The sequence below is a fragment of the Aythya ferina genome (genome assembly GCF_964211825.1).
Source record: "Aythya ferina genome assembly, chromosome: 16".
Classification (NCBI taxonomy): domain Eukaryota; kingdom Metazoa; phylum Chordata; class Aves; order Anseriformes; family Anatidae; genus Aythya; species Aythya ferina.
Genome location: NC_140315.1, coordinates 42,342 through 64,263, shown reverse-complemented (window position 1 = coordinate 64,263; position 21,922 = coordinate 42,342). Strand labels below are relative to the sequence as shown.

The 21,922-nt window shown below is 39.2% G+C and overlaps 2 protein-coding genes across 4 annotated transcripts in view; both read right to left on the bottom strand.

Moving 5' to 3' along the window:
* Positions 1 to 13,829, bottom strand: part of LOC311445705 (protein-glutamine gamma-glutamyltransferase 6-like) — a 25,931-nt gene extending 12,102 nt beyond the window's left edge. Inside the window, exons 1-5 of one of the 2 annotated variants that reach the window (XM_084538055.1) lie at positions 13,585 to 13,829; positions 6,805 to 7,007; positions 5,792 to 5,906; positions 3,601 to 3,774; positions 3,135 to 3,374 (exon numbers count right to left, since the gene is read on the bottom strand). In XM_084538055.1, the coding sequence (XP_084394181.1) occupies positions 3,135 to 3,374; positions 3,601 to 3,774; positions 5,792 to 5,798 (421 nt within the window). In that variant the 5' untranslated portion in view covers positions 5,799 to 5,906; positions 6,805 to 7,007; positions 13,585 to 13,829. Of the gene's footprint in view, positions 1 to 3,134; positions 3,375 to 3,600; positions 3,775 to 5,791; positions 5,907 to 6,804; positions 7,008 to 7,190; positions 7,447 to 13,584 lie in introns of those variants that run through there. The other variant, XM_084538054.1, reaches the window with a different exon arrangement.
* On the bottom strand, positions 9,369 to 21,922 carry LOC311445706 (protein-glutamine gamma-glutamyltransferase E-like). 2 transcript variants are annotated; one of them, XM_084538057.1, is made up of 13 exons: positions 21,809 to 21,922; positions 19,757 to 19,924; positions 19,208 to 19,450; positions 18,861 to 18,979; positions 18,228 to 18,356; positions 17,313 to 17,490; positions 16,996 to 17,131; positions 15,987 to 16,090; positions 14,633 to 14,878; positions 12,846 to 13,151; positions 10,974 to 11,131; positions 10,624 to 10,757; positions 9,369 to 9,751 (listed from the first exon to the last, which is right to left on the bottom strand). In XM_084538057.1, the coding sequence occupies exons 1-13, from the start codon at positions 21,816 to 21,818 to the stop codon at positions 9,604 to 9,606; spliced, it is 2,079 nt and encodes a 692-aa protein (XP_084394183.1). In that variant the 5' UTR covers positions 21,819 to 21,922; the 3' UTR covers positions 9,369 to 9,603. The 2 variants fall into 2 exon arrangements, with proteins under 2 accessions (XP_084394183.1, XP_084394182.1); XM_084538056.1 differs by lacking the exon at positions 21,809 to 21,922 and adding an exon at positions 21,415 to 21,580.

Here is a 21,922-nt window from a genome sequence, read left to right as displayed (position 1 = left end):
ACCAAAGCTGAGCAGAGGGCGAAGAATCGCCTCTCTTGACCTGCTGACAATACTTTGCCTAACGCAGCCAAAAATACCTTTAGCCTCCTTAGCGGCATGGGCACATTGCTGCTCATGTCCAACTTGGTGTCCGCCAGGACCCCCAGGTCTTTTTCTGCTGCTTTCCAACTGGGTGACCCCCAGCATGCCCTGGTGCCTGGAGTTCCTCCCCAGGTGCAGGACTCTGTGCTTCTCCTTGTTGAACTCCATGAGATTTTTGTCAGCCTGCCTCTCCCTCTTTTGGGTAGACCTGTGCGGTGTCAAGAGTTGGACTTGATGATCCTTAAGGGTCCCTTCCAACTCAGGATATTCTATGATTCTATGATTCTACAGTCTGTCAAGGTCCTTCTGGACAGCAGCATGACCATCTGGTGAGTCAGCCACTCCTCCCAGTTTTGTGCTCTCTGCAAGTTTACTGTGGGTGTCTTCTACCCCATCATTCAGATCATTAATGAAGATGTTTAAAAAAAAAAGATCGGGCCTACTATTGACACCTGGGGTACTCCACTTATTAATGGCCTCTAACTACACTTTGCACCACTGACTACTACCTTCTGGATCAGGCAGTTCAGCCAGTTTTCAATCTACCTCACTGTCTGTTCATCCATCCCATACTTCACATACTTCAACTGCTTCTCTACGAGGATCTTATAGGTGATAGTCTAAAGATAGTCTAAAAGACCTTACTGAAGTTCAGGAAGATGACATTCACTACTTCCCCCCCACCTCTAACACCCCCCATCCATCAGACTAGTGATTTCATTACAGAAGCTTATTGGTTTGGTCAGACATGACTTCCCCTTAGTGAATCCATGCTGACTACTCCTGATGGTTATCTTCTCCTTCATGTACCTGGAAATGGTTTCCATGATTAGCTGTTCACTTCTTATTCTAGTAGTTGACTGTACATTCCTTCAATAGCATCAGGATATAATGCATTATTATCAAAGGCTGGCTTGCACGTATCTTAAAGAAGTTGTTTGCTTTTACTTAAGTCTCAAAAGGACATTTAATGCTGAAACATCACTTTTGTTTTATCTACAGGTCTGAAACAAATACTTGAATTGAATTATTAAGCTTATAGGCTTATTACCATTGTAGGAAGATCAGTGTTTTCTGTGTCCAAATTCTGTGCTTACTTCAGATATACAACCTGTGAAATGAATTGCTTTCTGCTTGCTAAACTAAAAATTTTAAAGTAGTTCTTTTATCCAGAAGGTTTTTCTTGTGTTCAGTCATGATAGTAACCCTGCTCTGAACTTGTTATACTTCATAATTCTTGTTCATGAAAGATGAACTGAGAATATTTCAAGTGAGATCACACTACCTCCTTGTGCAATGCCATTAATATTTACATATCAGAGGGACTGTTTCCTCTTACCCAGCTTAATATTGCATTTGCCTTTTTCAGAACCACTTCACTGGGGTTCTCATCCTTTGATTAAAAAGTACTTTCACATTACACGTGATTTCCAGCTGGTGAGCCTGTCATTGGAATTCTTACTTCTCCCTGGTCTTTTTTCCTATTATTCCACCTTATCCCTTCTCTAGGGCTCCAGTCCCTAAGGTCATCCAGTTATTTTTGTGGCGTCCCAGTCTATGAACAATGCCACTTATTGCCAGCATAACAAAATCAATAATGAAGCTTTTGATGAGTGTGTCCTTTCAGATGGCGCTTAAAGATCCATTAGCAGCTTTTCTCTAACCCAGTGCTTTTCCATTCATCTATAGTCCTGACAGTTTAGTTTTAGGTAGTTCTTTACTGATACTACAGTTTATGAATTAATCCCTGTCTTTTCCAGTCTAGTGACTAAGTTCCCATGTGGAACACTATATACAGACTGTTTCTGCCATTTATCCTTTGAGAACATATTTTTTTCTATATCCTTTCTACTGTGACAATTACTTTATGGTGGTAACATATCCTCAAAGCGAACGTGTTCCTGTCTGTCAGGATCAGAGAGCTATTATGCTTCGCAGAAGCTTGTTCAGCCACATCTTACTTTAAGGATGCTCCCTTTTTATTTGGCAGTGGTCATTGTGCTGTCTGATAGATCTGGAGGACTCTTCTGCAAAATCATTAGCTTCAAATTGTAAGGTCATAGCTTCCTTTTTCTTTTCCTCTAGCAACAGTTTGTCTGGTCTTACAGATAGCACTGTCAAAAACTGACAATTTTAATGTCCCTGCAGCATGGTTCCTATCAATTAGAAGTTATGCAACAAATGATTTTTCAGGAGGTTCTACAGAAGTTTTCTTTTTCTTTTTTTCTTCAGGACTGTCCATGCAGATACAGCCTGAGTTTCCTCAATATAAATATTTTCTGTCTTCCAAGACATGCCAAACTAATTAGCAGTTTCTTATTTTTTAATCTTGGCTCTTGACGTACTTCTTAGTGGACCCTGACTAACATCTGATCACATGAAGAAAACAGCAGATGATGGTGGTAACTTCTCTCTTCTTACGTAAACTGTATAGTCAGTTGGCTGGATAAGAAGTCTTTAACTCCAAAGTGATATAGTTTAGGGCTAGTCTAGGTTTCTTTCATGTATTTGCAAAATCAGAGTTTAAGAACTTGCATTTCCTATGCAATATGCCGAGGCTGCAGAAATAAAAAATAGGAGTGCTAAGAGATGTCCATTTTTAACCCATGATGAAAGATATGGGAAATACCAATCTTCCTCACACTAGCCCTCTATCAGTTTATAATGCTAGTTGAGCTATTATCTTTGTAGGTAACATCTACAAAAGCAGACTTGCTTTGATTTAGGTGCAAGTAAAGGACATCACTGTATGCTTGCTCTGAAACGTACATGTGCTTATGAAAGTCTCTCAGCCCTCATCTACAGAAAAAGTCATCTGCTCAGTCCTGAAGAAAGAGTCTGATGTTCACCTCTACAGCACATTCCCTTTAATGAAATAATAAATGGGGGGAAGGGAGGAGGGCTGGTGCATTTTTAATGCAGTTAAAACAGGTCTGTGAACACATGGCTAAGATAGCTGCCCCCAGAGACACAACTTGAGGGACCAAGATTACCATGCAGATAAGAAAGCAAATAATTGAGTTACGTTCAAGAGCTACGGCATCAGTACCTACCTGGGCACCAAGGGTTGAAAAGCATCACAAACTGCCCCAGGAATCTGGAGAAGATCTTGTTCCCTGAGGTTACCTGGAGGATGAGGTTGTATCGGCCGATGATGGCATTGGCTGGGCTAGATATTGTAAAAGTAGTGTAGCCAGACTCACTGGATCCTTGGACAGCACTCCAGCCACTTGCACCCACCTCAGAGAGGTTAAACACAGCCTTTGTACGGTGAGATTCTGAGGGGGATGGCCCTGCCAGAAAGAAGGGATGATTGATTTGCATTATAGAGTGTGGTTTCAGTATTAATCTCACACTTGAAATGAGCACACTTTGGGGGGGGGGGGGGAGGGGGCGGAGCAGGGGGAGTATTAGAAATACATGAAGAAAATTCAAATTTCTAAACAGAATAAGGGGAAGCTAAAAGGGATAAACACTTACAGCTCTATGAGAGCATGGAGAAAGCTAAGGGAGTGTTACCTATTTCAGTGACGAAGGCTAGGCTCTCCCCAGGCTGCTTTGGTCTGTTGAAGTACAAAGTAATAGTGAAGGCTTGTCCTCGCCTCACAGTCAACTCAGTGTTAGCATATCTGTCAGTATGGTGTGCACCTGCGTTTACTGATGGCTGCCAGCTGATATGTGTTGGTGTCAGATCTGTAAAATAAGAGAAGACATTAAAAAGTAGCCAGTGTGGAAAGAAGCCATTTATTCCAGGTGGAACAATGAGATTGCTAGCAGCAGTTATCTTTTACTGGAAAAAGGATGGATAAAGAGTAGATGGTCCAATAAATTAAGTCTAGTGGTCAATAACAACAACAACAAAAAAACAAACAAACACAACTGTGCTTGGGTTTTGTTACTGCCCTGTTATACACCAAGAACTCATTTACTTCATATACAGTATAAGATACTATTTTATCAGTGGACTGTGATTAAAAAAAAAAAAAAGGCACATCAGAGTCATTTCAAAGTTGGCACCAAATAAGGTGGCTAGCAGCCCCTCTACATTTTCAACATATGCATTTTTATAATTCTAGAAATGGCTACTAGGAGGTGTTTTCCTGCTTACATTCTGGTGCCATCTGGCCTACATTAGGGAAGGATACATAGTGAGAGAGAGTCTGTCTTTTACATGCGTTGGAGCTTTTGACAAAGAAAGCCATCTGACTAAATATAGCTCCATCTGAAGTTACAGCTGGTCTGCTGGTGTTTCTATTCTCATAGACCCTGTCCTTATGGCCTAGAGGAATTCTGATGACTTAGTGTGCTTGCAGTTCTCTGATATCAAATGTCTCCCTACATACTGTTATCATGGTCTACAGTCTAAAACCCACAAAGTGGCATTTGCCGCCTTAAATGTTGTATTAGCATTTAAGCACGTATGATTATGCATATAGCATATATGTTATGCCAACATAAAAGCAAGTATTTATATGATTCTCCTACCAGGAGTGTTTTCCCTTCTCTTGCTCATGCTCTATTGCCATGCTCCAACTGGTGCAGTTACACTGCCTTTAGAAGCTCTGAGAGGCCCTGTGTTTGTCCTATGAGACTCCACAGAGTACATCTGGGGCATTGTATTGCAAATACCTTGGGGAAGATTCTAAAAAATAATTTTTTAGTGCTAGTATCACAGATGCAATGAGCTTTTTTTGGGGGGTGGAGCAGGGGGTGACACCACCATTACCATTTTAAAGGAAACTCAAATGAAAACAACAACAAAAAAAATGAGTAGAACAGATGGATTGAGACAGATTAAGGTTTGTGGCACAATGCAGTGTTATGGCAGAGATCTTCAAAGAAGCTTCCAACTCTGTCATATACCATAAAGCACAGCAATGAAATACTAAGTCAGATCTGAAGCAATAAAACTGCATATTAAAATACAGTTTATGTACAACCTTTAAATTAAATTTCAGTCTTTTTCCTTCATTAATCTGCCAAAAAAGTGAAGCGCTATAATTCAAGAAAGAAGGATTTTTTTCTTTTAGTCCAAGATCATATAGAAGTAAAGTGAGTAAGTTCTGATGGGCTGAGAGACAATCTTTAGCACTAATATCTTGGACAAACAGGAACTGCATTAGGCTGTTGTTTACCCCGCAAAACAACATTTTAAAAACTGATTTGAAAAAGTTTCTTTCATCACTGAATAAAAGATAGAGCTGCTTTCCAATTGCTCAGGTCACCAGTCATTCTTAATTTTGATCTCTGTTAATACTAAGCAGAGATATTCTTACTACCATTTTCCGTGAGTATGGTTTCAGTGCTTCTTTGAATCCCATCTATAGGCTCCATGCTCACGGCTCCATTAAGATAGATTGTTTTATTTTAACAAAATTAGTGTAAAGTATGATGTGTGTGAAATAGCATTTTAAAAATAAAGAGTTTAGCTAGATTTATGTGTGGTGACATTGAAGAAATGGGATTTTTTTTCTCTTCCTTTCCCTCTCCTCCCCCCCCCCCAACATCTTGTGCTAATCTTGAAAATTACTTTCAAACAGATCTGATAAAAACAACAAAATACTGGAGATGAAACGCAAGAACAAATTACAATATAAAATTTCCTCTAGATAAGACATCTCTATGCAGATACCTATGGGGCATATATCTTAAAGAAACAGTCCTGAACAAAGAACTTGCTGAAGGGAAGCAAATGACATACAGAACTCACCTGCCATTCCCTCAACTTATGTGAATTGCATACACCTTCTACTTTGTTCTTCAAGGATGTCCAATTCACGTTAATCATAAAAAGAAAAAAGCCAGCAAGCTTTTTGTGCTGTCAGCTGAAATTCAACAGAAGGAACAGGTACTTAGCACTTGTTATTAATACCTGTAGACTTGTCAAATGAATTGACTAGTTACTATAATATATGTAAATCTAATGCCAATGGTACTGCTCAACGTGGGTGTAATTATGGGAGGAGATACCAAAATTATTTACTCAGAGGAAATGCATTCTCTTGGATTCCAAGACAAGTAGAACTTCCTACAAAGAATAATAGGTGTGCCATGAATAAGTTATCTTTAGGGATGAGGAAACAGGGAGCGTGGTGGGACATATGAACCACATGAAGGAAAAGAGGCATTTCCTGATTACCTAACTTCCAGTTTGGTTCATGTCACTTCTGGTTTTGTTTAACAACTGTGAGTTTTTTTTTTTGTTTTTTTTTTTTTGTCTCAAATTAACTCAACCCCTACACTCCTGGAACAAGTATCTGTCTACCTGATTTGTTAGCCAGCTCCATATTATCTATAAAAAAAAAATAAAAAAATCTTAAGAACAAAACAAAAGCAAAACTATGGAGCACAAGTAGCTTCTGTCAGTGCAAACTTTAAGGTCTACTTAAAAAGCGTACAGGTAATAAAGTGACATTTTTGTGGGGATGCATAATTATCTGGTTAAGATTCCACAGTTCCACTGGTTGTTTTAGTACTCAGTAAAGACTTCAACAACAACAACAAAGTAGTCTGAATTTTACAATTACAAAGGAAATAATAGAAAACAAGTAGAACTTGAGCTCTAACAATTGTTCTAAGGCAGATTAAAAAAAAAAAAAAAAAAGAAAAAGAAAAAGTCTTCTTACATCTTTTTGTGAATATCCCTGTCTTCAAAGAAAAACACTAAATCTTTACGTATTTGACAGTATGATATCTGCTATGACCTTGTATATCTCCACTTACATTATAACTCAGAGGTCCTTCCTCTTCTTGGAAGTTTCTGGGATGTTCAGTCTCTTAGAATTTGTTTCAGAAATCTTCTTGAACAGATTTGATTGCTGTACAGATCTGTTTTAGTTGGTCTTCTTCTCTTATCCTTAATTCGTATTCCTTGGAAACCAGAAGAGCCACAAGCCTCTGATGTTACTTGATATTTACACGCAGCCCTAGTGATAAACCACATCGACCAGTTCTTAAGTTCATATGTTCAGTACTTATAGTGATTGCTTCAGACACTGCACATTGCTCCCTCTGGAGCATGACTATTTCCTTTCTTCTTCCTTGCTACTCATACAAGCAATTAAATCTGAGGCCACTTTTTCTGTCTCAGCAGTAGCCACCTCCTTTACCTCTGCATGACACACCCACAGCAGTGTTCACCAAGCCACCAGAAACTTTCAGAGTGGCCTACATCCCAGATTGACACCTGACAGTTGGCACCTTCACCACACCAAAGCATCAGCAGCTGCTTTTGTAATCCCTTTGGAATGCAGCAGTCGTGGTTCCTATGTAACTAATGACTTAATAGTGTCACAGGTGTTTTTCGTAGCCCAATTCCACCCACCTATAATCCTAAATGGCTCAAAATATTTTATTCCTTCTTTTCCCTAGTTCCATGGCCTTGAAACTGCTGTGCAGTTCTTCAACTTTCCAAGGAAAACATAATTTCATATTTGTCTTGCCTCCTTAATAAGTTGTTGTTCAAGTATTGCAGTGTCATAACCTCAGAGTATCCATATTGCACCTTAAACTTGTAATGTTTCTAGTCTTTACTAGAAAGAGATCAGTATAACTTCCATGGAAATGTTGCAGAATCCTTTCTGTGAGTCTGTATCCCAGTAGGTACGCATTTAATTAGACACATCAACTTTAAGCATGTGTGCACTAACACAGGGGAAGGGTGTTGCCTTTCTTTAATTCACCTAGAGGTCCCATTCACCACATTCTGTCTTTTCTGCTACTGCAAATCACGTGACTTAGCAGAGTCTGGTGGTTTTCACTCATAAAAGGGATGCAAAAAGAAGTCATTAAGAGTATATTGGCATTGTGAGTGTAAGGCTATGCTTGAGCTTGAACTGTCATCATTTGGTCTATGTGATGAGAGCTTTTGCCTCTGGCAAGCCTTGAAGAACATCAGGAGAAAAACTGTGGTTTGCTTGTACAACTTCTCTGTAGTCCATCTCATTACATAGCCTGTATGCTGTCATACTGATGTTATGTGACTGGCACTGGAAAACTAAGTGACTGCAAGTGCCCTCCTAAAGTACTCTTGCAAGCTAAAAGGACACAAGGGATTTATAGCTAATCTGAGTGATGGCTGCTCATGTGACAATGAGCATTTCCTACTGAAAGTCACACGTACTCTGTGCTGTGGGTTAGAAGTGTGGGCACAGAGCTGGCTCCAGACTCTTGCTAAATGTTTACCAGTCACCTGGCCTTGCAGTCCAAGTACAATAGAGCAGTAGCTTGACTTTCCATTCACTTCATCTACACAGCTCATTTTCAGCCAGATATTGACTTACTGTTGTATAATTATATAATCCATAAACCCAGTCACTCAGGGGCTACATGTAGCTCTAGGTCCTGGAATCCAGCTTTTAGCTTTTGTTCCCACTCAAAGTACTTCTCCACCTGTCAGATAGAGTTGTGTTGAAAGAACATTTGCTATTATACATACTGTTTAGCAACAGGAACTCGAGATGTGGAATTCAATAGTTAAGTTAATTATACAATTTTTAAATGAAGCCTAAGACACCTTTTATTAAGAACACCTCTTTACTACCATTTTTGGGCCTCACAACACCCAAACAAATTTGAAAGTATTCTTTCCGTTGCTATTTTTTTGTTTGTTTGTTTGTTTTTCTCCATGCTTTCAGTCTGTACCCATTTACTGATAAAGGGTTTAAGTAAACTTTACTAAATCTGAATTCTGATAACCTTGATATTATCCGGACCCTGTATTTAAAATATTATTTGCTGATAAGGGATGGCTTCCTGACTCTCAAACTATAATGAAGAGTTTCTAATTATTCTCTAGGTAAAATATCCCTGGTCTTAAGATTACTCTCCCTTTGATTCCCAAAGAAGAGTATCAGTGAGTGAGGGGAAAAAAAAATAATAAAAAGACTGAACTGTCAATTATCCCAATTTGTTTGTGAAATGGCTCTCAAATTGGACATCATCCTAAATTCACTTAGAATGTTTCTGTCATGTGATTTGCAAAAAGAAGGAGAAAAATAAAAGAACATGTCTAGATAAGTGCTCAAGTTACAGTGACAGACTTTACAGGAGTGGAAAAAAGAAAAAGAAGAAGACAAAAGCTAAGTAATATAAATCATGTACCTAATCCTGGCTACTTTCTTGTTCCATGGTTGCAGTGAAGGGGAAGCACCACTTTGCAAGTCCACTGAATAAGGCTTTGAATATGTAAAAATGTATTTATGAATGCTTGTGTAGGAACATTTCTGGAGCCAGAAAGAATGATTTCCAAACATAAACAGATGAAAGTCAAACAAGCAGTCTCTGAATAGAAGGTAAGATATTCTGTTTAATAGCATGAACACTCACATCAGTAAATGACGAATCAACTATTCCAAAGTTTATTTAAAATTACAATGTAAAATTTTAATGATGTAAAGTTGGAAACCCATTATCAGGAAAGCAAGGATTTTGTTATTTTCCTCATGGTTTTCTTATACAAGATTTCTTATGACATTTTGTTCAATTTAGAGAGACACAGACCATTTATAATGCATCTTCCTATTAGTCAATCACATTTACAGTCTTAAAGGCCTTGATATCTGAAAATTTATCACAGGAGAAATTAACAAGTAGATGCTTGGATCCCGTCTCGACAGGAGTAAGTTTAAACTTTGTACTGGACTTCTCACCAGCTTTCAATGGCGGTACACTAGAATTAGGAAACAAAGTGAAAAATATCAGCAGAAAATAGGCTTGAATCATGTTTGAATTTCCTCAATAGGCAGCTCCCATTTTACGTAAGCACTCCCATCAGCTCAGTGTAGGATGGTCATGAAACGACTGTAGAGGACTTAACTATTTGATAAATACCTAAATACTCAAGTTCATGCATTAAGTGTTCTCTCACAAAGCATTGCACAGTGATCCAAATAAGCTCACTTGGGATGAAGGTGGGAGCATACTAATATCATATGAGCTAAAACTTCAAGCAGAACAGGAGGCACAAAAGGCATATCTAGGGAAACTGCTTTGGCAGGGGGGTTGGACACGATGATCTCTTGAGGTTCCTTCCAACCCCTACAATTCTGTGATCTGCTTTTTACATGTGTGTCTGTGTGATGTAGATGCAAATTGTTTATAAGTCTGAACAATTAGACTGGCACTTGCAGTCCATTTTAAAAAGTGGGAAGAAATATCCTGGTTAAAATACAGTATAGTTTGGACAGAAATGCCCATAGTCTATTGCTGGTCCTATGATCAAAACAAGAAGGTTTAACCCATCTGGCCTATAGCAACATAGCCAGCCTCAGCAACATTCACTGCATGGGTACACATTTATATTTTGCTGAAACTGTGGGGTCCTGCTAGATAGATAAACAAACAAGTTCTGTCAAATTATGACGGTAATTATTTACCCTCCCAAACTATGGAGCCAAAGCCTAATTGAGATGGAAAGCTGGTTTAAAGCTATGTGCAAGAAGAAAATTCTGTGTCATCTCAGTGTTCAGTTCAAAGTCATCCATGTCTATGTTCTGGTTTATGTATTTTTGATAGCAGGAAGAAGGCACTTCTAGTACTTACTCTATCTCAAGGATTCCTCTCAGCAGGTCATTGCCTTCTACCTGCAGCACACAGTCCATCACTTCTGCATTAATAGGATTGGTAAATACCACTTCTACATCAACTTCTTTATTCACTTTTGCTTCACCAAGTACCTGTACAAGGAAAATGCTTAAAAGGTCAGACTCTCAGTATTCTTTTCAAATCTAAGCCTCTTAAGGCATTACAAGAGACACTCATCCTAGTGTCTCATTACTACAGACCAAGGCAGAACTGAGTAGAACATCCCTTTCTGGGGAAAGAAGTACTTATAAAAGCTCATTTTCCCTTATGTCCTACGCTGCAGTTAGAGTAAAAGGACAGTGATTCACCTGTATGTCGATAGCAGGATTGTCCAGAGTAATGTCTCTTTGCACTAGTACTTGAATTCCACCTTCTACATGACATAAAGCTGTTATTTGAATTGTGTTGTCTGTAGTTAACTGCTGTTGATATTCAGCATAAGATATCTTAACTGGAAAATGTTTCTCTGAAAGAAAAAAAAAAAAAAAGAAATGGTAAACACTTTTATAAGGGAACAGAGTTTCATACCAAGTATTAATGTTTTCCTTTTATGCTGTGCCTGACTAGAAAGGCCTGTAGCCATCACTGCCAAACTCAGTTCACGTGAATCTATCAGTTTGCTAGAGAGACAGAGATTTCTTCAATATTATCTCTCCTCTAGTCTCTACTATTATCTTGCTTGGCTTGTTTTCCTCCCAGTTGCCCTGAAAAATAAGACATTTTAAGGAATTTACACATCACTACATTTGTTATGGGATGCTCTCTGGGTAGGCCTCATCAGTCCTAGCTGCTCTGATGTGGGTTAAATGCTGTGTTTACATTCCCTTTTTCTTTCCTAGCACTATTTGTTATTCATGTGTTTTTACAGTAGTTTCCATGCCGTAATTCAAATCAAGGGACATTGGATTGGCAAGGCTCTCTCTTGTCTTTGAGTCCAGGTAATTCCACAGTGGCCATTCATACAATAGATGTCAAGTTCAGATGAACTGTAGAGCATTCGTGCTACATGCAGGCATTGTGAGCCACAAAGTGTTTTTCAGCAGTGTAGAGCAGATGAAAAACACAAGAAAAGATGACAAGTCACCAGCATAAAGTCTCACAAAAGCAAGCAACAAATTGGAGACACTGAATTTCCTAGATTCGGCCAGTAGCAAGATTTGTTAAGTACAAATCCTAGCAAATGGAGCATACCTCACTTGACAGAAGGGAGCAAAAATGGCCCCTGTCATCAGACTTGGTGGAAAACTCTCCCTGCTGACTATATTCAGCCAATGGCTTAACATAGCAAGTGAGCCCTGGCAGGAAAAAAAAAAAAGGGGGGGGGGGGGGGCGGGGGCAAACTGCATTTTAGGATGCATTGAATGTTCTGGATGCATTAAATGCAGCATAGCCAGCCAGTCAAAAGAGGTGATTTTCTCACTATGTTTAGTGTTGGTGTGAATCGCCTTGAATACTGCATGCAGTTCTAGTTTCCCCAGTATAAAAAGGATGTTCAAGTCCTTGAAAATGTACGAAGGAGGGAAATTAAGCTGGTAAAAGGGCTGAAGGGCATCTCCTACGAGGATAGGATGAGGATACTTTGGTTGTCTGCTCTGGAGAGGAGAGGGCTGATAGGCAATACCATTGCTCTCTACAACTTCCTGAAAAGGGGAAGTGGAGAGGGAGGTGCTGTTCTCTTCTCCCTTGCAACCAATGACAGGAGGGAGAATGGCATAAAGCTGTGCCAGGGAAGGTTAGATATAAGAGAAAATTTCTTTATCATAAGGGTGGTCAGACACTGGAACAGGCTTCCTAGAGAGGTGGTAGATGTCCTGTGCCTGCAAGTGTTCAAGAGATGTTTGACAACGACCTCAAAGATATGCTTTTACTTTTGGTTAGCCCTGAAGAGGTCAGGCAGATGGACTTAGACGATTTGTGAAAGTCCCCTCCAACTTAACTGTTCTAGTCTTGTCTAGTCTATTCACTGAGATTGCAATTCCTAATGATGAGGTGAAACATGTCTTTTTAATCTGTTTATAAGTGCAGTATATTTTTGGCTGTTTCAGCCTCTTCTGTACAGAACTTTTAGATTACAGTTTGTCTTTTTCCCCCAAGTTGACCAACTTCTACTGCCTGCTTACTGATAACTTTTAATAAGAATTGTGTGATTTTTTTTTTTTTTTTTTAATTTGAAATATTACCTTCTTCAGGAGACAGAGTAACAGATATGGAGTCTTTCCAGATCTCACGAACTGGTCTTCTAGTGTACACAGTGCTCCAAGCGGTCATATTTACATGAACAGACTTAACATCAGACTGTAAATTTGCAAGAACCAGAATCAGATTGAGATCTTTGCCAACTTCTAAAGGACCGGCCACTTTGAACTTCCCTGAGATATCAGGCTTTTGTTCAATTTCCTTTGGTGTTGGTGCTGTAGGATCAAATTTATCTTCAAGTCCCAGCTTCTTACGGGCTTTTTTAAAAATATCTCTTTCTTTTCTAGAGCCTGTTAGAAAGAACCATGAAAATTACCCTCAACAATTAATACACATCTCTTCTTTTACATTACACCTAGAGACTAGTCAGCTGAACTTAGTGTCTGTTCTTAGAGAAGAACAGAGCCAGCATTTTCCACTGCCACACTTAATTTTCTAGATCTGCTGCCAGCAATGTCACTTTTCCTGTAATAGCATCTTTTTGTAACACAAAATCTTAAGCCCAAAGTTTCTTACCCTTCCCTTTTCTATGTTTCTTAATGGTTGTAACATCTAAAAATGTAAATTCATATTTGCTGATACAGAAAAGGACCCTAATATAAGGGAATGGCTATGGTACTGTGTGTTAGGTTGACTCTGTCCAACAGCCAAACAACCATCTAACCCCTCACTCACTCCCCATTCCTGCAGGATGGAGAGAAAACGGAAGGTGAGAAGACTTACAGGCCAAGATAATGACAGTTTAAAAGGAAAAACAAAAGCTGCACATGAGCAAAGGAAAAAAAGGAACTCATTCGCTACTCCCCACTGTCAGGCAGATGCCTAGCAACTTCCTGGAAAGCAGGGCCTCAGCAGAGGCTTGAGAATGCAAATGCCACAACCACAAATGTCTCCCCAGTCCTCCTTTTCCTTTCCCTGAACTTCTATTGCTGAGTTGTATGGCACAGAATATCCTTTTGTTCAGTTTGGACTAGCTGTCCCAGCTCTGTCCCCTAACAATCTCTTGCCCACCCATAGTCTATGCATTGGGACAGGGGAGAAGGGGGAGGGAGAAATTATGCTTTGACACAATGCAACACTGTTCAGCAATACCCTAAATGCTGGTGTGTTATCAGTATGTAGCCACAAATACAAAGTACAGCACCACAGGGGCTGTTACGTAGAAAATTAACTCCATCTCAGCCAGACCCAATATACAGTGGAAGCTAGTTATTTGGGCTCCACTTCATCTTGCTTTTTACCCTTCATATATGTATTTCCAATAACAGTGTTCATTCCTTGCACTTGCAAAAGTTCATGATTATCATATTTTTTTCTGCACTATCAAAACCAAAGATCTGACAAGTTTGCATACTGTATGACCCTTTGAAAGAGTAGCTGTTCTTGGACCTAAATGTTGATTTAGCTTAGGTTTCTGTCACAGGCCTTTCATTCTTGCTGTCAAATAAGTGGATTGTAGGCTAATTCTCACAAAGCAGATGCAGTCAGTGCACATTAACATAGGCCGGCAGAACAGTGAATGCTTTACTCAAAGTTGTTTGGACTTGCCTTACTTAGGTCCCACAAAGCAGCTATGTATCAGAAAGGGCAAGGCATCGTCTTTTACTCTTTCTCTTCTCTTCCCTTTTATGTTAGAAATGAAGCAGCTGAATGAATTATGCTCCCACCTTATAGATGCCCAAAACTGCCCACCAAAGGACTCCTATCCTGAAGTTTATGTAAACTGTGGAATGAAGCAACTATAGAACTAGAGTATTATTATTATATTTACCTTCCTCATATTTATAATCACTGGTGACATCTACACGATCATCTCTACCAACTGCCTTTGTGCTGATGAACTGACCAATTGTTGTAGACTTAGAGAATATTAATGTTTTCTTTCCAGTTGCAGGGTCATAATTCCAGTACATACAGTCTGCATTCACTTCTGCAAATACAAATGGGCAATCGTAGTCCAAATCTACGTCTCCTTCTTTGATGGCATTCCGTGAGGCAGGACCACACTGATAAATTCCTATGGGATCAAGAAAAAATAATGTGGAACTAGTCAATGGTTTCACAGTAAGCAGCTTACTAGACAGATATTTACCAATGACCCATGAATTACCAAGTGCTGGTGTCCCACTCGTAAAATGGCTCGGGTTGGAAGGGACCTTAAAGATCATCTACTTCCAACCCTCCTGCCGTGGGCAGGGATACCACCCACTAGATCAGGTTGGCCAAGGCCCCATCCAGCCTGGCCTTGAACACCCTCCAGGGATGGGGCATCCACAACTTCTCTTGGCAACCTGTTCCAGTGCCTCACTATCCTTACAGTGAAGAATTTCCTCCTAACGTCTAATCTAAATCTATCCTCTTTTAGTTTAAAACCATTTGCTCTTCTCCTATCGTTATCTACCCAAATAAAGAATCCTTCTCCATCCTTTTTATAACCCCCCTTTAAATACTGAAAGGCCACAATGAGGTATCCCTGGAGCCTTCTCTTCTCCAGGCTGAGCATCCCCAGCTCTCTCAGCCTTTCTTCACAGGAGAGATGCTCCAGCTCTCTGATCATCTTTGTAGCACTCCTCTGGACTCACTCCAGGTCCACATCTTTCTTGTGCTGGGGGCCCCAAACCTGGATGCAGTACTCCAGGTGGGGCCTCACGAGGGCAGAGTAGAGGGGGACAATCACTTCCCTTGACCTGCTGGTCACCCCTCTGTTGATGCAGCCCAGGACACAGTTAGCATTCTGGGCCATATCTTTCCAATTTGGAGATCAGGATGTCATGTGGGACCATGTCAAAAACCTTACAGAAGCAGATCCTCATACCAGGCTGATCACCAATGTGTGATTTATTCTGAAGATACACTTGATTTGTTTTTCTAGTATTCATCAATCTTCAATAGCTCTGGATGCCTATATTGGAAATACAGGAACAGCTACAAAAAACTGCTCCTAGAAGCATAGTTTGTTTCTTGGCAGCCCCATAAGAGGCTTTTTTTACTTAGACAGGTACTGTCACTATTTCCGAGCGGGTAAAGAAATTACTTTTACAATGGCTTTATAATTTCCTTTTCTCTCAGAAAGTGGCTGACTTCATAATTTTTTTGTCATTATTCCTGGAATTAAATCTGTGTACCTCCACTTTCTTCTTGGGGAGTTGCATCCAGAATTTGCCATCCACTGTATGAGGGGCCCAAGTCACTGCGGGAAAACCAGCTTTCATTCCAGACATGGAAATTCCTACATTCATGAATGGACAAAGTAAACCAGTGTTATGTGTTTCCAAATTCCTATTCACATCCATTAATCAGTCATCTTAGTTAAATGTATTGAATATTTTAATTTGTAAAGGTTCTTATCTGAGACCAACCACTTCTACTCTGATCCTAGCTATCTTAATTAGGCAGGAGCTGAAAATTGCATTGTGGAACAGACATAAATGTTCAAGGGGAGAAAGCAAATTTGTGAAATTATATACAAATTCCTGAGCCTTTTTTTTTTTTTTCTTCCCAGAAAAGTTCTGAGTTTGTGCACATTCTTAGTTTCAGGTGTCTTCCTTGTAGCACAATGACACAGTTATTTCTGTTCCTATATTTAGGATGGTTTCAAAACAAGCAGGGAAGTAATCAAGGCAAGAAGTGAAGGGGTGCACCTGTTCCTTGCTGAATGCAAACTTGTTTCAATTGCATTCGATGCTCAGGAGTGATAATTAAATTATTTTCACTGCAAATGACTTCACTGCAGGGGAAAAAAAAAAAAAAAAAAGATAGGGGAAGGGGGACAGGTTCTGTCAAAATTTTAATAGTATAACAGGAGCTGCTTCTGAAGAATAGTTCCAAACTAAATGAAGTCCCACTGTTTGATATTTCCAGTGTAATATCCCAAATTCTCAGTCATTTGTGTCATAACTAGCTACAGCTTTGTCTGCCTTCGTTTCAATTTGCTGTTGTTAGTCATGCTTAATTAAGAAAGAGTGAAAATACCAAATTTTGTAGTTCTCCGATTTTTTGTTGATCCTGTGTGTGCAGTTGTTTTTAGGTCAGTTTTCAATAAGTTAATGCAGCATCTGTCATTAGAATATATGTTCTGTACCTGAAGACTATAATCACTAATAGATCCTATTATTAAGTATTGTAGAACTTTACCAGACACTGTCAGCTCCTCTCTCCAAATGATTTCCAGAAGCATCATAAAACTCATCCACACGCAGGTTTCCATCTGCGTCATGGGCAGAGCTGAAATTTGTAATCGTTCGAGTGGGAATCCCCAGACATCTAAGCACTAAAGATCAAATAGAAACCCATAGTCAGAAAACACTGTATTCCATCATATTGTTTCATACTAATGTCTGGATAGACTTTCATATTGAAAGTGTTATTCATAATTCTTTTATTTATTTATTTATTTATTTATTTTTAACAGAATCTGTGCACTGTCTTTATATGCATTACATAAAGCATACCTGTGGTCAGTACTGCTGCAAAAACCCAACATTGTCCATATCTAACAGGCTTGAATCCTGATTTCTTCCAGTTTTGCAGGATTTCACCACTTCCAGTCCAGCTGCTTGGACTTTTCCCACCTTCATAATTTCCACTCCAGTTTCCTAGTACCACTCCTTGATCATCATTGCCATTGACCTGTAAAAATATTCACTGAATTTATAAGACAAATTAAGAGTTTATAATAGATTAAGTGGCAGTAGGAAAGGAGAAAAGCATTGAATGACATTTTAGTGGACAAAAGTCATTGCTTCTTGAAGTTGGTCTTCCGGAGGAAGTCTCATCTTTTCAGGGAAATAAAATACATGTATGTGTCCTCATAAATGAGGAGCATTTCTGAGTCCAACAAGTTTTGAGTCCAACTTTTCTCTGTACTGGCATATTATATAACAAGAGGCACCAGCATTAAGTTGTAGCTTGGGAAAACCATATTGGACATAACAGAAAAATTAATCACTAAGAGGCTACGGCAGCTCTCGACTGGTCACCCAGAGAGGCCATGAAATTTTTCATCCTTGGAGATTTTCAAGACAACCTGACAAATCCATGGCTTACCTGATCTAGTGCCACCACATCCCACTTCAAATGGAGAAATTGGACTAAAGGCCTACAAAGCACTGGCCTTTGTATACCACCCCACAACTTAACTTTCAGTTTGACTGCTGGATATTAAAGTTTGTAGTATCAGACATACCACAGATGACATAAATCTAGAAGGCTCAGATCAGACAGCTACGTAGGGATTTCTCTGACCTATGTTTCTGGTATATACAAACAGTGGCCTAAAATTTTCTGAGAAGTCTCTTCATACTTCCTTTAACTAACTATTTTAAAATAATGTTTAGTAGTTTGGACTTTTTGAACACATTGCTTACCATTGCGCTGAGAACTCGGCCCAGATATTTGGGATCATTTCGGTGAGATACATCTGTGGCAGGATCCTGACGGTAGTTTAAGCTTCGATCCAGCATGGAAAGGCAAATATTGAGAATATCTCCTTGAAACTATGTTATAGAAATAAGTTAGTGTATTGGAACCACAGATTATGCTACTGTGCTAAAAATCAGGATAAGTAGAGCTACATAAGCTTTTAATGTTTATTTAATCTCTAAAATAAATCTTGCAGCTCAGCCAGGAATTGCACATAAAAACACAGCCTCAAAAAAACATAAGTATTAAAATTCAAAGAGCTTTTCAAAAGTCAGAATCTGTGGAATGAAGGCCAAGCCTGTGCCATACAGTGTTGCTACACAATACTACCCAGCAGACACTGGGATTTCTACTGGCTGCATCTCTGAATCCTAGATCGTATAACTGATTGGTCAATTACAAATTTTCTTATTAATCAGCATGACAGGGCTTGACAGGGGTTCTAATTGGAATACTAGACCCCTGCTTTTCAGAGGTGTATGACTGTGATGAACTGGAAAAAGCAAACAAGCTGGTCACCCACCTTATGTGAAAACTAGAGCACAAAACACTGTCTGGTGTTTCAGTGCTGTGTTTACCTGGCCAAAGTTCCATCCAAAGCTGTTGATATGATGTGTATTGCCAGAAAAAATGATGCCAAACTCTTCCAGCACATATTCCTCACACTCAGCCTTGTTAGACATGAACACATCATCACCTGAAAAGACAAAACAGAAGCATGTACCACCACAGCAGGCAAAATAAATCCAAAACCTCCAGAGTTTTGGTCCTAAGAAACTATTATATGCTTTGCTTTTCTCAGTACTAGATTATGTGGTGAATGTTCAGCCCCTGTATTAAAGTATAGATCAAACGGAGAAGCTACAAATATTAATCAAACTACAAATGAGTGAGTTCTTTCAGGGGAATGCCAACATATTCATACCTGAAGACCAAGGATTAAAGAGCAAAACAAAAGTGCCAAGGGTTGCTGGAGATGAGCTGCCACTTGAAGTACTTTGAACACTCAGCTTGTAACGTCCGATGACAGCATTAGCTGGGCTGGAAATGGCGATGCTTGCAGAGTTGGAACTGGTGGACTGCAGAACTGCACTCCAATTCTCCTTACTCACTGTGCTGGAAATACCAAATGTGGCCTGGGTCTTAGCCTGCTTTGAGGGTTTTGGACCTTTTAAGGAAAATAAACTATTATTAGTATTTTTTTTCCAGCTTACTGAAATTTAGTTGTCAAGAAATTCAGCAGAGGTGTAACCCTCCCCTCAGATGAATTTGCCACATGTTTGAAACTGAAGTACACTATCACTGCTAGCTGGGGAGGGAATAATACAACAAAGAACTCAAAGATTTCCATGCCTATGTAAAAGCAGCAGGGAGGTTCTGAGGTATTATCTTGCTACCATATAGCACATATCAGGCCAGAAGAATGTGGCCTATGTGGCATTACAATTTCTGTGAAAGAAGTTGGGAGCCATACCTGTTTCTGCGATGAATGTTAAGTTTTGCTCAGGCTGTTCTATTCCATTGAAGGTGACAACAAAGGCTTGACCTCTCCTCACAATCAGCTCTTTGCTAGAAAATTTACTTGTGTGGTGATCTCTTGTATTTTCTTTCAGGTGCCAATTGGTACTTGGCTGCGTTGCAGCTATGAAAAAGTGACAAGAGCAAGAAAATTTTACAGTACATCCAAGATTTTAAAATGAGGAAGAGGCACACAAACACTCTTACAAATTGCATGTTACTTTCTATAGCTGACTAGTAGCCATGTGAGGTTTGCACCACAAATACAAATAATTTAATTATAAGCATATTATTTATTTCTTTTGGAAATCCTCCACCTTGCAGAGACTTTAGAGGCTATCTGCAAAATTCAGTAAAAAAGGTGAAGTATATCCAGTAGTAAAGAAAAATCGGAAAGAAATCTAAGAGGAGAGAACCATGAGAGAATTGAATACTTGTGAGTTACTTGAATAAGGATTCCAGCTGAACTCTGCTAATTCTTTCAAGGTTTCATTCATTCCATGACTTGATGTTATACTAACAAAGTCACAGATTTGCTGTCTCAGAACAAGAAACAAAGAAACCTAAATGACCTGAGAAAGATTTCTGCATTTTAAATTGTGATAAGTAATCTCTAGATGCGTTTATGTTACATGTACCTCTGATATAACTACCAGCCACTATCTTTTGGAAGCACTTACCAAAAATGTGTTGATGGACACTGGGCTGTCATTTGGCAGTGGGAGAAATGACAGAATTGGAGAGAGAGCACTACTAAAGTCATGTATGCGAAATAAGCCGCAGAAAGCTCCTGTGTGTGAGCTATGGCTTCATCAGAGGCCAGAGAACAGGTATTTGAGGCTGGTTTGGCTCTGATATCAGCAGTCTATGGAAGGTTAACTAGTAGAAGACACCTTGATGGTGGAAATGAAGTGTAGCAGTACAGAAGAAAAAGATGGCACTGTATGTTTTCTTTAAATTGTTTTATTAATCTCTATCCACCTCTTCCTCTACTCACCCCCAAAAAGAGGGATAACAGTTAAGAGTAACAGTGTAGTTCTTAGTAGTGGAACAGAAGTACCCTGTGCTGTTACTGAGTAAAAAATTGCTATGCAATGGTCAAACAGATTCACCCACAGAAAGATTGTTTGTTTGTTTGTTTGTTTTCAGCATGATCTTAAGCTTATGAAGTTTAGGCAAGCCTTGAAACAACTATAGCAAATAACTTAGCAAGGTAGTCACAGTTTAAATGGGGGGAGCGTGTTTCATAGTATCTAGGCAAGCAGCATGTACTTTGATTTTTTTTCAGGAACATACTTATGTTAAAAAAAAAAAAAAAGAATTCAGAAACTTAGCAATGAAGCACATCTGTTGTAAAGCAAGCCCAGAGGTAGGGGAGACTTGTCTTTAGAAAGGCAAAGACTATTATAAATGGGACAATTTATAATAATTACTAGATTGGGCAAACTGCTTATATATAAATACTAGCAAGTAAAAAACAAAAACAAACAAACAAACAAAAAAACACACAACCAACCAAACAACAAAAAAAACCAACAACAAACAAACAGAAAAAACAGACAAACAAAATCCTTAAATTTTTGCATCCTCTCAGCCTTAACTTCAGGTATCAACCTCTTCTTCTCATTGTAGCCTCCGTCAGCCTTTTCAATGATAACTTCTCCAAGATCTGTGTTGCCTTCTGTGTCAGATTTGTCAGTCTTCATTTGCACTCATCTGACAACTTCAAATAGCTGCAGAATTCCTTTCCTTACTATTTGCAAAATGCAACATGTCTATATTGGATAACATCTGGTCTCCCAAATTTTGTTCTCATAAGCTTGTTTTTTCCATATGCACATTAAGTGGAAAAACAAACAAGCAAACAAAAGCCCCCCCCCCCCCCCTTTTTTTTTTGATCAAAAATCCTTAGAATAGTGATCCTTCAGTGACCATTACAGAGCTGAATATGAGGTATCAATGTAAGAAAATAACAGAGCACCACAGAAGGGGCTTGCCCCTTGCTCACCTTGGCCCATATCTGATCACTATGTCCTGTAAGAACAGCTTTTGGAGGTTTCCTCTGAATGGCTGCCTCTACTACTGTTGACTCAAGGAATGTGTGATGCTTTTCACTTCTTTA